Source organism: Atractosteus spatula, chromosome 6 (assembly GCF_055471065.1).
Source record: "Atractosteus spatula isolate fAtrSpa1 chromosome 6, fAtrSpa1.hap1, whole genome shotgun sequence".
NCBI classification, from domain to species: Eukaryota; Metazoa; Chordata; class Actinopteri; order Semionotiformes; family Lepisosteidae; genus Atractosteus; species Atractosteus spatula.
The window spans coordinates 38,377,713-38,393,869 of NC_142711.1; the positions used below are offsets into that span (position 1 = coordinate 38,377,713).

The 16,157-nt window shown below is 38.3% G+C and overlaps 1 protein-coding gene across 1 annotated transcript in view; it reads left to right on the forward strand.

The window, feature by feature from the left end:
- Positions 1–16,157, forward strand: part of cnbd1 (cyclic nucleotide binding domain containing 1) — an 82,941-nt gene that overhangs the window by 54,773 nt on the left and 12,011 nt on the right. Inside the window, exons 6-11 of the mRNA XM_088918942.1 lie at positions 6,418–6,512; positions 7,487–7,621; positions 8,150–8,282; positions 12,676–12,785; positions 14,291–14,426; positions 15,524–15,591. Coding sequence (XP_088775068.1) covers positions 6,418–6,512; positions 7,487–7,621; positions 8,150–8,282; positions 12,676–12,785; positions 14,291–14,426; positions 15,524–15,591 — 677 coding nt within the window. The remainder of the gene's footprint in view (positions 1–6,417; positions 6,513–7,486; positions 7,622–8,149; positions 8,283–12,675; positions 12,786–14,290; positions 14,427–15,523; positions 15,592–16,157) is intronic.

A 16,157-nucleotide genomic window follows, 5' to 3' on the forward strand; every position in this document is an offset into this window, starting at 1 on the left:
TACAGTGTGTCCAAGACATCAGGTCTCCAAGGCTACAATAGGAGGTTGACTTAATGGATTTGGTGTCTGAAGCAGAGCTCCATGGCTACATTAAAAGGAGTGACGTGTATCGTTTCTGTTTTAGGAGTGGTCGCATTTTCCTGATCAAGTAGGTTCAAGAAGGCAGAAGGCTCCATAGCTAAAACATTGTGTCCTCTTTTCTTATCAGCACCTTAACATTTCCCTGATGACAAGTTTAAGGACCTATTAAAGACAATAGGTAATGTTTCCTATATTGGGGCCAAAGTGATAAAGATCACAAAATTCAGAATGCTGGAGTATGAATGTACTGTAAATGAACAACTGTAGCTACTTTTTGAGGTGTGTTCTATTTTTTAACATACAATATTGAAAGTCACTCACCTCTTAAATCTATTTTGTATCTGTATTGAATAATCACAAACACTTGAATTTTCATGCTCAATACAAAGGTACAATTTATCATGAATATTAATAAATTTGGTGTCTACTGTACATAGAAAACGGCCATAATGTATTCTGCAGTTCTTCAACTTTACAAGCTGTAAGTGCAGCTACTGTATCACAGTATGTTTTGTCAAAAGGGGAGATATATATACTTAATTATATTATTATTAATAATATAATATTAATAATATATAAAATATGTAAATTAGTTTGCCTGTATTTCTGTATTTAGATGTTTTTCTATCAACTTTAATTGTTAAATACTGTGAAATATTCCATGCTGTGTTTTGTTTTTACTGTTTACTCTTTCATTGCAATATTTTGAAACAGTTCCTGTTATCATAATTGCTTAGGCAAAAAGACATTTGATTTAATTCTTATTGCTTCTTAGACCCTAGTAGCTGAAAATAAGCATCAGTTATCCTATAGCTACCACATACTGAGAGCACTGAGCTGATCCTCTTTGACTAACAATGTGACAGAAGGCAACTGCTGACAGCCATCATGTGGATGTATGGAAATATTCTTGCTTTAAAAAGGTGGGCTTGGCACTGGCAGAGGTGACATTCAGTAAGGTTTTGTTGACAATGTGTGTGAATAATGAAAACTGAGTTGTACTCTAAGAACCTTGGCTGTTAGCATAAAACACCTTAAATGTCCCTTTGCTTTGACAAAACAGTGTTTCCAGGTACTTTATACAACATCCTTGATTTCAAGTTAAATATAAGGGGAAAACTACAGTGAAATTTGCTATTGCTACCTTTATAAGAGTGCTACAATTTCAATAAATTAACCATGTGCAGTTTTGAGTCAACGAGTGCTTATTAAAAGCCTAGTGTTATGCCATATTCTTATTCACTTTTGTCTTATGCCATTAAGCTTTCTGTTACAGCACTGCAGGATTGGTTGTAGCCACACGGGTTGTTATTGCTCAGAACCCAAGTGCAAGTGAGAGTGAAAGAAATATTCAAAGAGACCCTACTCGTTTGGGGCTTGAGCACTCCTGTAAAAGTGAAGTGAAGGAAAGTTTAGTGAAAGGGAGTGATACTAGAATAATTGATTACTGGCTGGTGGGGCTCAATTAGCCCAGGCCAGTCAGCGACAAAAAAAAATGGTCAAAGACATAACAGCCTTCAGAGGCATTGCCCACCTCAACCCGTGGATTGGAATCGGGGAGCCTCAGCTTAAGGTTGGAACCTACTGCGGACCTACCTCGAGGGAACTGGACAGGTTTGGTGGAACTTGAAACTGGAGCTGCAGTGCAGGTGGAGTGAAGACTTGGAACTGGAGCTGCAGTGCAAGCTGCAGTGGCAGAGGGGATTTTAAAAGTGCTGACTGATTTAGAGGAGAAGGGCCAGGGTAGCCAACAGCCCTGGCGATCATTGATCCTGGACGCTCATTCCATTGACCAAGACTGGGAAGCCTCAGCTTTTTGGGTATTGCTTACTCAGCTTTGGGGATCAGATTCCTGCTGCCAGACTCCTAGGAAAAGGATGATACATGGGTTAGGCATTCCAGGGAGGCATGACTACCTGGCAAAGCTCAGACCACTGCAGTTTCTGCCTGCCAGACTGGAGAAACATGGAGAAAATAAAGGCGGTACTGCAACTGGGACAAAGAGTGGAGTGGAAAGGAATAATGATGAAGTGCCACCAATGCAAGCCCTGGAAAACTGTGAGCTCTCGTGCAAATGTGATGGTTTTCCAGGGCAACCGTGAGCCGAGAGACACTACAAGACAGTGGTCATAACACTTTCCTAGACTATTGTTGTACTCTCTCTTTACTGTACTCTAGACTTTATTTCCCACAGTGCTGTTACCAGCATTGGCCTTTTCAATGGCCTTTTTATTATTCTGTACCATGTACCATGCTTTGTACCATGGTTTAAGTATGCTTCAAATAAGCATCATATTCAAGCATGGCAGTCAATAGAATAATAAAACAAAAATAATCAAAAATACAGTTTTTGTCAGGTGGATGTGGAGCTGCGTGTTGAAAAACCAGGTGACAAGTGAAGATGGCCATGTGTTCTGACAGCTGTATTGCCACAGCCGCCCTGATGACAGTTGTTGAAATTGTGCTTCACACTCACAGATAATTTGCACATACTTTTTTTGCTGAGTATCAAAGCAAAAGTAAGTCTGAGTCTCTGGGACTTTAGAGACTCTGCTTACACTAAAATACTTTAAATGTTTTTTTCTTAATTATTTAGCTGTCCTCCTTTGTTATTCAAAATGGATGAATATTTTATTGACAAAAACTGTCACTTGGAAGTATATGATTGTCCAGTTGATGAGATTGAACCTTTCTAAGCGGTTGACTAGCCTGTTGCATAATTATAGCAAGCAGTGGAGAAAAGTGTTGTCACTTGGTTTATTCCCTAGTGCTCCTTTTCTTTAAAATTAAATCCCACATGTACTGTAGTTGTGAAACTAGCTTTTTAACAAATTTGTATTACATTGTCAAAACACGACATGAACAAGTCTTAGGTCTTTGGTGTCCGTGACGGGAAACCCAAATCCATATATAGTGGATAAGTAAATCCAATGTTCAATGTTCAATAATTAGACTGATTAACGATATTATAGCCGAATGGTATACTGAAGTATATTCTTTGTTTTGTATCTCTTTGTGTTTTGCATCTCTTCATGATAATAAACCTTGCATTTTGATAACCCTCACAGTAAGATCTGTCATCTGTATCCAGGCAGACTATTATGTTTTATATGCACAATTTATGTTTTAATAAATGTATCTCGTGTATTGAATCCATGTGTGTGTGTCGCTGATCGATTGATTTTCTAATAGCCATAAAAGAATCACCTCGTGGTTACTGCTACAATTAATAAATTGTTCCAGTAAATTCACAAAACTCCTACACTGTACTTCTTTATATGAGTTCTGTAAATCATGTAACTAGGATCAAATAAATATCAGTCTCCACTTAATTTTGCAGAATAGTTTTTTAGCAACAGTTAGATCTCCTACTAAAAGTTATTGTTCATGATATCAGCAGTGCAGTCACTGACTGGTGGCTTGTAGCTATAAGAGTAACAACTGGAGTCCCAGCTGAAGTTAGCTGCCAACTAGTGCCAACTTCAGGAACAAATAAGAGGTGGCATAATACTTTCATTCCAGATATTACCAAACACAATAGAGGAGGCCAACCCTGAAAAAATGAAATAAGTAAATGTAGTTAACATTAAACACATGAAATATACTCATTTGAAAAAGGTAGAGAAAAGTAATAATTGTAAAAAACAATATTGTAACATCAGTATAACAGTGAACTAATAAAGACTGACCTACTAACTACAGATTAAATCTAACACACATTAACAATTATAAGACTAATTGTTACAGGACAGTTACTAAAATAAGTAAATAAGTTACAAAAATAAGTAAAATAAATAATAGCTCTCCTGTAACTCAATTATAAAGAAATATTTTTTGAAAAAAATGTTTAGCTTCTGTGTTTGAATATGAAACACACCCAGAAACCCAAAATAAAGTGTGGGGGATCCTGTAGCAATCGTATTTTTATGCGTAATATAAAATATAGAAACATCCCAAGAAATAGACACAATGAACTTCAGTAAAAAACACCCTCCTTTCCCTCAAGAATGCAAGACAAAAATTACAGAAAACTGACCTGCCACTAACAATAACAGAACAATTTGTTTCACTTAAACTATTTGCTTTGTGGAAAAATCCAACAGAGCAGGGTTGTCCTTAGAAAGATCAAAAAGGGGTGCAATCAGTTTGAAAAGCAATGGGGTATGAGAATTACACTGTAGGTAGCTGGAACTGTCCTCAAACGTGTCCTGGAACTGTATACATTTACAGTACCTATCTGCAATTCCAGGATGTATCCACTTCTGCTGTGATGAACAGCTTGGACAGGCCCTGCTGATATTCAGCTTGACCCGTTAAACTGTAGGAAACTCCACTCCACTCCACTCAGCTATCAAAATTGTTTCATCACCATGGTGAACACATACTGAACTGTTCAGCAAATGCGAAATAATCCAAGAAAAACACAAAAACTTGATTAAATTGATGCACAGTCACCATTTTCACCTGAAGTTTGTCTGTGTAAGGAAGGAGGTTAAAGATGAATTTGCAAAGTGTGCCCCTCCATGGATCGGAGTTATCAAAAATGCTGTCAATGAAGGACACCATTTTGGTAGAAATATTCTTCAAAATGCAAAAAGAAGAGTGTCATCTCCATATAGTCTATGATGGAATCAAAGGTTTCTGTCCTTTTGTTCAAGCACTTAGGGAGGACTATCTCTTTCTCCAACTCTCTGGTACTGTCATGTCCTGCCTCTGCATGGCCTGGAGGATATCCATCATTTTTATCTCCTGTTAAGTGGACGACAGGACAGCTCGAAACCTTCAGCTGCTGAAAATGAGACTGGATGTACCCCAGAGTGGTGCAGTTTTAATATATAATAAAATGAAGCTGGCCTTAATAGAGTCCCTGAAGCAGCCAACAGTATCTCTCAGGGAGTGGAGCTGCACATCAGAAAGTCAAGGCGCTTTTCTGTTGACTCATCCCAGCAAAGTGTGGCTTCTGCATTATCGATTTCTTGACTTTCTTACCCTGGACTTTAGAAGAAGGGTGCCCAGTTCTATACCTGAAAGAGTTGTGTTTCTTGGGAGCCTTGTAATAGATTGAATTTAAACTCATTTTAAAAAAGAAAAAGTAGGCACTGGTGTCTCAGCTATTCCTTTTTTCTTTCATTTTACCATCGCCAACTAATTGTGTGAAAAAAACTGAGGGTAGAAGTAGAAGGAAATGTAGTGTTGAAGGAGGTGTCGGTATTAGGTGGCATGATGACATGACTGTTAACACACATACAGCCACACAGCTCCTGGGTTCAATTCCAACTTGAGGAACCTGGAATTTATTAAGTGCTCTGGTTTCCTCCCACCTCCCAGGCGCATTTGGGCTTGGTTAATAGATTTATCTAAATTGTCCCTCAATGTTTACTGTATGTTTGTGCTCTGTGATGGACTAATCCTATCCAGTCTTACCTTGTGCCACTTGGTTCTGGGATGGGCTCTAGTTCTTCAAGACCTCACATCAGGAATAAGTGTTTTTCTGTTGATGGTCGGATGGATCATGAATATTCTAAATATTCATTGTTTTAGGAATTTAGGAAAGTTATTGAAAGCAATCCTACAAATATTAGGAGAATACCATTAACACAAATCCTGGTGAATTGTGTGAGGGAAATCATTTGTTACAATTAGTAAAACTTGGGATATTCAGCCTAGAAAACAAGTTAAGAAGTTTAATGGAACTTTGTTAGAAAATTAATGGCAAATTCTCGCAAGCACCTCTAGAAATGCTGTAATCTGGGTCTTTCTCAACAGGGTCTGTCTTAAGCACAGTTGACCTGTTTTGCTGTAGTTGACCTCTGACTAATGACTACATAAAAAGCTCATTTTTAGTGGCATTTAAAAAAAAGGTCAGTTCTCAGAGCCCTTACTTATTGAACTGGAGGCAGTGACGCCATTTGTGATTTCCTTATTATTCCTCCTTTGTCCAATGCTCATGGCTTCTCACCAAATGATCTGATTAAGTACTGGAAATATACCAGGCAGTTGATCTCTTTCCTCTATGCCATATTGCTCTGTCTTTTAGGCAGTTTTTCAAAGCTTCTCTCTTCCAGCTGACTAGATGAGTAATAGATTGAGGCCTGCAAGTCTGACTGCACACAAGGAGTGGAACAGAATTAGCGTGCCATCTTAGTCAGCATCCTTCTTGCTTTCAGGGCTGTTTCTGATGCGACTGATGCATTTTTTTAATTTAATAACCATGTAACCTGATAGAGCAGTTCCTGTAGAGAAAGTATTGAGTATCCCTAATAATATTTTTTTTACAAAAGTTGCAGTTGAGAGAAGTGGAGAGACACATTAATGTTTGTGGTTTGTTTTTTGCAGTATTTGGAAATAATGGATTTTATGTTATACTGAAAGGATCTGTCAAATCACAAACCCAGCAGGACAAGAAGCAAACTGAAGAACGAAATACTGTGGTAAGATTTCCCATAGTTTACATTGCTATTTAAGTGTGACAAGTATTTATATTTGTGTTGATCATTAAATGTTTCATGCCTGCTGCTGATATTGATGTATACCCAGTATTTTTGCAAAGCAAATTGTTCTAAAGTCTTATTACATCCTTAGTAGAATACATTTTAGAATTTCATGTTAAAAAAAATTCTTTACACAGAAAACATTCCAAAGGTTTACATTACAGTAAATTTATGTTAATAAAAATCCATGCTTATGGATTTTTGGACTAAAATACCTTTAGTGCTTATCATATGGCATAAGCCAGCAACCATATCACCCTGCAACTCACAACTGGCAACCCACTGAAGCTAAGCAGGTGTAAGCCTGGTCAGTACCTGGATGGAAGGCCTCCTGGGAAAAACTAAGGTTGCTGCTGGAAGAGGTGTTAGTGGGGCCAGCAGGGGGTGCTCACCCTGCAGTCCATGTGGCTCCTAATGCCCCAGTATAGTGACGGGGACACTATACTGTAAACAGGTGCCGTCCTTCGGATGAGATGTAAAACTGAGGTCCTGACTCTCTGTGGTCATTGAAAATCCCAGGGTGTTTCTCGAAAAGAGTAGGGGTGTAATCCCGGCGTCCTGGCCAAATTTCCCATTGGTCCTTACCAATCATGGCCTCCTAATAATCCCCATCTATGAATTGGCTTCATTACTCTGCTCTCCTCCCCACTGATAGCTGATGTGTGGTGAGCGTTCTGGCGCAGTATGGCTGCTGTCGCATCATTCAGGTGGATGCTGCACATTACCTGTAAAGCGCTTTGAGTGGAGTGTCCAGAAAAGCGCTATATAAGTGTAAGCAATTATTATTATTATTATGTTTTCTTTGCTTTGAAACAATTATGCATTATAAACATTTTCTATTCCTTGAGGATAACAAGAAGCATTCAGATTGCTGTTTACTGAATTTGCTTAGATATCTTTCTCATTATTTACAGCTAGGTTTTGGTTGTTGTTTCGGAACTCTAGAAGAAGTACAGAACTATGAATCAAACAGGGTTCTGTGTTTCACTGCACAAGAAAACTGTGAAATCCTTAAAATATCCCACCGGGATTACGCCACAATAAAAAAGGTATGGAACACCAGTATTTAAATTGATTTATTTTTAAAACACAAGAGAACCCCTTGTGCTCCTTTGTGACAAATCTAATCCTCTGATTTCATCTTCTTTCTAACCCCTCAGATAGCGGACAGTCTTTAGCCTGTTGTACATCACATGCTTACACAGCAGTTTCTGAGGGAAGCACGTTGTTGAATGTTAACTGAGGACACATCTGTTCTCTTCTGCTTAACATGTTTTCTTGATAATTGACAACCACTGTGATGTTTCCTTAAAATGATAATTTTTTGATGCAACTTTAAATCACTGGTTACTTTGAGTTTCTACTGTTTTGTGTGAAAATGTACTGTATGGATATGGATTATTTATTGTTTGTGCTTTCTATTTAACTTAATCATCATGATGCTGTTATAGCTAGTAACCTGGTCTAAGAGATAGATTGTGTTAATCGGAAGTTAATAATAGTGATTCATATTTCAAAATGTCAAAATACTTTAACCTCATTGATATTGTTATATAAATTATATTTTTGCTTATCAGGAGATTGCTTCACGTGATCAAGCAATGAAGGAGGATCTCATTCGACAGTGTCCCTTCTATGAACAGTGGCCTAAACTTTCCATACGTAAACTGGCCACTCTGATAGAGATGAGAAATCTGCCTGCTAGTCATGGTAAAACATGTTTCATACATTCCATGTAGCTCCATAATCTGATCTGATAATGCATAAGCCAGTGACATAGAAACTGGCTTGATTACATGTTTTATTTGAATTGAGAAATAAGCAGATTCCCTTGGAAATGGCTGAATAATCCTTCTCTTGTTCACCTTTCTTATTTTCTGTGAGCTCATATGCCCTTCTTTTGTGCAGACAGTTGGTTTAATGATGATTTCCTAGAATGTAGCTTCTGAGGACATCCCAGAGGTGTCTGCTTTGTAATTCTGAATCACGTGGCTGTTATGTTTAGACTGTTCACTGAAGGGCGGGTTCAGGTCTGATTCCTGCAATGTTTGGGCTCAGGGAATTTTGGAGGTACCCGGAGATACCCTAATATTGAGGATTGAGCTAACTAGAGAAGTTCGAAGGCTGAGGGGGGCGATCTTTTAAGTGGTAAACAGGATCGCCATGGTGGTGGTGGACTGAAAGTGACCGTGGCAGTGAATGCAGTGGACAGGCATTAACCTTATTTAACCCACCAGAGCTGAATCAGTCGCAACAGCGATGGGCTGTTGGTGATGTGACTGCTGGCTTGCAGCTGACGAGCGGCGTTGTTGAAACCCTGGCAGACTTTGGTCCTGTGGAGATCGGGGTACAAGGACGGGGTACAAGGACTAGGTAACAGAGGGGAATTACATTGAGCAGCAGAGACTGGGTTTGTTGTCAGGAACCACAGTGGACTGGTAAAGCTGAACAAACCAGCAGGCTGGTTCGGGAACTGGCTGTCAGGTAAGGGCGGACCAGAGAGACAGTTGTAGTCAAAGCTGAAGCAGACTGTCAACTGGGGAAGCAACTAATGTCATCTCTGTCTAATGTCGGCTCTGGCAATTTTAGCAGAGACTGGCTAATGACTAGGGCTGATGATATTGGAAAAACACTTGTTGTCTGAGGCATAGACCGGTTTTGGGATCCGCAATCCTAAGAGAGAATTCCTGCACATCCAGTGGTGATTGCGCTGATGTCGGTACTGCCACTGGCAGCTGAATGAGCTCAATGACAGAGCACCCCTTCTGTAGCTCTTCAGGATTAAAAAGTTGAATAGTTGATGAGTGTGTGAGTGGTAGAGGGAGAAGATTCCCAAAAGGTGGCCTTTCCACATCCTTTGAGCCGCAGGATGACTGACTCCTCATGGGAATATTTCGGTCTCCCTTGGCAACCAGATTGTAAGAGTTGCAATAGTAAGAGTGGAGGGTTGTTTGAGATTTCATGAGGACATCGGAACTGTAACTCATGCCTTTTTGCACTCTAGATAATCAACTAATTTACTTTTTTTCATTCATCTTTTCTTGCTGCCTGCAATGCCTATGTAGGGTCTTAATTAGTAGTAGTTTTGTACAGGGAACAGTCTGTTAACTAAAGCCCAGTGGCACTTAGGTGATCATTAACTCCACGTATGAGATCCATACACACTTGGTCACATCTGAGCTACTTGACATGCTAATATTTTCTGATTTTCATACTAATGTTCTGTTTGTATGGTTCCATAGGAGTTTTTTAAGGCAGTGTATTTTGCCTGAGCAAAAATCCTTAATTTTGTTAAGTGCAAATTAATAGTCTTATTCAAGGATTTCTGAACCAGTGTAAAAATTAGTAATTGCTAAAAATTCACTGTAAAATGTATACTTGTGTGCCATATTATAAAATCCTCTATTGTATTATAATATTATTTTTTTCTTAAAGTCCAGTCTGTTTTAAATTAGTTTGAATAAATAGTATTCTATGAAATAAACGGTGTATAGCAGATATGTTATGGGTTGCATTTATTTTAAATAAGGTTTTATTGTGATTACTATAACCAAATGCAAGACTACAAACTTTGAAATAAACCTATTTTGATTGTTTCTTATCTGACTGCGCACATGATGGATTGCCAGACTAGTATATTAAAAAATGAGATGATTAGACGGGCTTGTGCTGGGCTTCATCAGCAGATGTTCAGAGTCTGACAGAAAACGATTTTTTTCCTGCCTATTATTCTCAAAATGTGGAATTACTCTTGTCAGAGTCGGTAATGGAACATTTCTCTAGCTCTGTCAAAATGGTTTTGTGTGGAATTTTTACAGCAGAACAGAAACTGTTTTTTTGCTTTAAATTGATGTGCGCATTTTCAGCTGTATGAACACACATCCTTCCAGTATACATGTACAGTATGTGTATTTAAAATAGCACGTCTTTACCAAAAGAGTATTGGGAATATAGAACAAGCTGCCCAGCCATGTGGTTGAATATCCTCACAGCTTTCAAGAAATGAAGGGATGATATACTTCTATCAATAACCAACTAGATGATTGGCCTAGATGGTCCAAATGGCCTCTTCTTGTTTGTAACATTTATTATGTTCTTAGATGTACTGTATCCGGGGTTTGTCATGGAATTTGGATGAATTCTGCTCATGCCTCATAGGCATGAAAGCCTGCAAGAAAATATTTGACAACAGATTAATTATATTGTCAAAATAGTAGAGTACAGCAAAAGTTCATATTGATCTTTGATCATGAACATTTATAAAATGATATTCTTCTCTGTTTGGTATAATAGTGCAAACCATTCAAGAGAAGCTTCTGTCAGGTACTTTGTGAGGTTTAACAGATTGTTCATCAGCCTGTTCTTACCATAATTTGCTTTGTTTTGTAAGTACCTTTCATTAAATCGATTATTAGTTTGAGCTTCAGTGTCAGGTCAGTCCAGACTGTGCTTATCATCTCTAAAGGGTTGGACTTAGATTAGGCATGTCAGTGTAGTGAGCCATGTTACTTCAGCCCTATCTGTCTCCACAGTCTTTCACCCTCTAGGGTGGAAATTGTCAAACCCCAGCCACATACTGTATGATCTCTGCTGCAGTCCATGAAAGAAAAAAACGTGTAGTATTAAATATACTACACTATTTTTAATATCCAGCAATATCAAAAAATATTTTTTATTTTCATTTTTTTGTTTGCGTGGGGGGTCATTTCTCCTGGGTGCTCTTGTATCCTTCCATAGTCCAAAAACATACTGGTAGGTTAATTGGCTTCTGGGAAAATTTGTCCTAGGTGTGACGATGTGTTTGTGTCTGTGTGTCTGCCCCGCGATCGACTGGCCTTGTGCCAGTTGCCTGCTGGGATGGGCTCCAGCTCCCCCATCACCCTGCAATAGGGGAATGGTTAGAAAATGGATGAGTATTTAGCAGCAATGGAGTAGAGTATTGCAGGCCTAGGCTAGTAAGTGCTCTTATGTTCTGTGAACTGGTTTAAATATTAGAATCATCATTTATTTGTTCAGTATCCACTTATGGAAAGATGGCCCTGATGTGAGTATATGCATGTCTGTACAGTATGTGCCCTGTGATAGATTGCGGTCCCATCCAGGGTGTATCCTGAGTTGTGCCCATTGATTGATGGGATAGGTCTAGCTCTCCTATGACCCTCTATTGGATAAAGTGGGTAGAAAATGGATGGATAGTATATTATGTTTATTTTTAATGTTAATTAGCATACTTTGGTATACTATGTAGATTAAAATTTTCATAATAAAATTCCACACAAGCTAACCAGCTATGCTTTTAAAGCCAGTACCTGGCTTCTTTCAAGAAAGGTCTGGATCAGATCCTCAGATCAATTCACTACCAACTGTCAAAGGGGCTAGATAGCCCAAATTACTTCCTCTCATTTGTAACCTTTCTTATGTTCTCATGTTAGTATTTAATCTGTGTCATGAGGTTACAACTCGTTAAAATTAAATCTGTCACTACCCGAGATGCTGTGTCTGTTTCCTTTTTCTGGTACTCTGCTCAGTAAACAGGTATAACTGAGAGGCAACACTGCTGTCAGAAGCCAGAAGAATGGCCTGCATTAGCCCTGTGTGGTGCTCACAGCAATGGGATTTAAAACCGACTGTCAGTGTTGATATACAGCATTTCTCTTGCTGTTAAAATCCCTTATAAATCAGTTTAATATTTACCGCCACAACTTGACCTCAGGTTTGTCATATGAAGAAATAATCCCAATTCTCATCTTTTGCCAATATAAAGGAGCTATCAATTTTACATTACATGCCTAAGATGAAAATGGTGATATAAATGCATACTAGGTAAAGATCAACACCACAGGAATGGAAAAGCAAAAAATAATACATGAATTTTAAATTTTAACAAACATTCTTTCTTCTGTGACATAGATCTTAATTCTAAGATTGTGTAGCAGTGGCTACATTTGCATTTCTCTAGCACTGTAAAGTGTGTATGAAATTTCTTTTAAAGTAAAACTTCACATCTGCTTTACTTTTAGACTCCCTGAGCAGGCTGTGTGACGGCAATGTGGCACCCAGCTTGTTTCGGGGCTCACAGATCAATTTTTCTTTATGTTCACAGTGCTGGTGAGAGAAGGTGACGTCTGTCCCTTTGCTGCCTACATCCGGCATGGAGAGTGCAATATTCTACAAGATATTGGCACTTTGGTGAAAAAACGATTTGGAAAAATGGTAAAAATTCCATTATCATCCTCTTAGTATTTCATACAACAAAAACAACAATTTCAAACAACAAAAAAGAAACAGTCAGAAGGAATGAAATATAAAGTTGTACTTAGTAATAGAAATGTAAAAGCCAGTTCATAGAAATAGATTTATATCTATATAAATACTGCCAATAAAACTAGCAGTATCGTAGAATGTGGTTGGCTGGAGCTGTAGGTGCAGCAATTTGGCACCATCGTAATCAGTTGTAATGTGTCGACTGAACCATGCTGTGTAGCTTCAGTGGTGGACTTCCTGAGTGCACTCTGCTCTGTGTTCTACAGTTGCATTTTTTTCAATGATTGCAGTAGCTACTATATTTTAAGGAAAACATAATTGTCTATTTTTGAAAATACATTTGAGATGAAAAAGACATAGGTATCCAGTGCCTTTTGAAGCTTTCAGTTCTGGTTTAGAAGGACCAGAATTCTACATAGCAGATTTCCAGCACGCCTTGTAGTAACACCTTAATCAGAGCTGGGATAATGCTTTAGAGGATGTAAATAACATTTTATATGGTAAGTGCATAACACAGTTGTTAAAAATGTAATGCAATTGCAATTCATTTTTATATGAGGCGTAACCTTGCATTTTAATGAGTAGAAGTAGGCTCCTACTGCATTGTTAACAATATTAACAAAATGTTAGCCAGCAGCCATATCACTCTGCAACTTATTGAAGCTAAGCAGGTGTGAGCCTGGTCAGTACTTGGATGAGAGACCTGGGAAAAACTAAGGTTCCTGCTGGAAAAGGTGTTAGTGGGGCCAGCAGGGGTCGCTCACCCTGTGGTCCATGTGGGTACTAATGCTAACGGGGACACTATACTATAAACAGGTGCCATTAGATGAGACGTAAAACCGAGGTCCTGACTCTCTGTGGTCATTAAAAATCCCAGGGTTTTTCATAAAAAGAGTAAGGGTGTAACCCCGGTGTCCTGTCCAAATTTCCCATTGGCCCTTACCAATCATGGCCTCCTAATAATCTCCATCTATGAATTGGCTTCGTAACTCTGCTCTCCTCCCCACTGACATCTGATGTGTGGTGAGCGTTCTGGCGCACTATGGCTGCTGTTTCATCATCCAGGTGGGGCTGTGCATTGGTGGTGGTGGAGGGGAGTCCCCATTACCTGTAAAGTGCTTTGAGTGGAGTGTCTAGAAAAGCATAATATATTTGTAAGCAATTATTATTATTAATATTAATGTTCTGTTAATTTAATCCATATGGGGGTTATACACATTTACAAATGGAATATGTAGTCTGTAAAATGTCATTTGTTATTTTAAGTTAACTATTCAGAATTAGGAAATCTGAAGATAAGTATAATTAACGTTTTTGTTTTGAAAATCATAGCACTAAATACTGCCTTCACGTCTACTACAGTATGAATTCATGAAAAAATAAATTTATTTAATTTCATTGACAATTTAAAAGGTTTTTAAGTTGTGAGTAAAGTTCATTGTCCTATCCTAAAGCATGTTGTGGTTGGAAAGCTGACAGAAAAACAGTCATTTGGGGAGGTGAGCATCCTTTCAGAGCAGCCCTCTACCTGCACCATCATCACGGCAACAGAGGTGGAGCTAGGAGTCATCCAGCCAGAAGCTTTAAAAGGTAAAATTTTCTCTGATCTCTCAAAAGTCTCTTTAATTATTCCCTATTATACATTTGAAAAAATTAGAATTAGATTTTTAACTCAAGATTCCTTTCATATAATTTCCATAAACTTTCTTTCTTGTGAAGAAATATTTGTATTCAAAGCACACAATACAAAAATGGAAATACCCATTCTCCACCCCACACACACGGAACCCCCATGTAACAAAGCTTTGACTGCACTGGCAGCAGAACTTCAGGACCCCACTGTCCTCCCACAGGCACAACAGAACCTAGCAGTCAGAAGTTCCAAATGAGTTCTATCAAGACAGGCCAGTAGTAGTGATGTCAGCAGAGGGGCTGAGAGGCTCTGGACACAGCACCAGCAACCTCCCTTAGTGATCTCACTCCTGCAAAAATTGTCTGTGCTGGGTTGTTGCTGGACTGTAATCAGGGCAGAAATGTAGCACTGATCCCTCTACTGAGTGAGCAGGGCCAAAAATACTGTGTTTGTGTGCTGGAGACACCCCTGAAGATGGAAATATGATGTCCCAGATGTGAATATGTGATTATTTTCACACTTTATTAAGGAATCCAGTCAGGGATTTCTGTTTGGATCCCTCCAGGAAGACAACAGTTCGACAGTTTATTTAATTTTGACCTTCATGCTTGATTACTTTTTGTGCTATATTTTCCAAATTAGCTGTGTGTTTTAATATTTTTTATTGTGCATGTTGCTCATCTGAAATGTACTGTAGTCCAGTTTAAAGTCAGTTTAGGCTTGCTGAATAGATGTTTTTTATGCCACAGCCATTCTCAGATGCTGCCCTTGCTGATCCACAGATTGCTGTAGCACATCAGCCATTTCAAACCCATTTAACCTCTTTTTTAGTTTCTTTTTGTGGGAACTGAGACAAGAGTCCAGTTTCCTTCACACTCCACCCCGCAGTCCCTTCAGAAATGAAACTCATTGCACAAAAATAAAGAAGTCACTTAAAAAGATTGTGTCTGAGTCTGTGACAGGGCCTTAATTTTGGGCTGACATATCAGAATTCTGTTCAAGCAACTTTCATGAACTGTTTCCATATACTTGTCTTGTGTGTTGTTTCACCCAGGTCTTGATAAAGTGACACGATCACTGATGCTACAGACAGCACAACCTACATATGGAAAACTATCTCAGGTAAGGGAAATTACACATACTTTATATTTCAACACACATATATATATAAAATTCATTTATAATATATTTTCCTATTCTTCCTAATAGAGTATTTCACAAAGTTTTTCAACCAAGAGTCGGACAAAGACTGAAGAGTGTGCAATGCCTGTATTCCTGTGAACCCACATTTGTTGTTTATTTTTGTTGCTCTGATTCCCTTCAAATGAGTGGATTAATCATCTGATTAAGATGTTTAAATACTGAGAGAATTTACCAGTCAGGAAAAATTATAAACAGTAAAGATGTTATCCTGAATTTATTTATTTTTAAATGAGGACAATAATCCATAATACAGATGTTGGAAGAGTTTTTCATTAACATGATAGAACCCTCTCGTGCAATTCCTGCACATCTAGTTTGCTGGTTTTCATTATCTTCTGAATATTTTATATATATATATTATGTTTTATCCCAACAGCATGTTTTATTACAAGGTCTGTGTAACCACAAACATTGGGTTGAATGAAGCTATGAAAAAGTAGTATTTTAGGTATTTGGTATTTTGCAACAGCATTGATTTAAGAAAC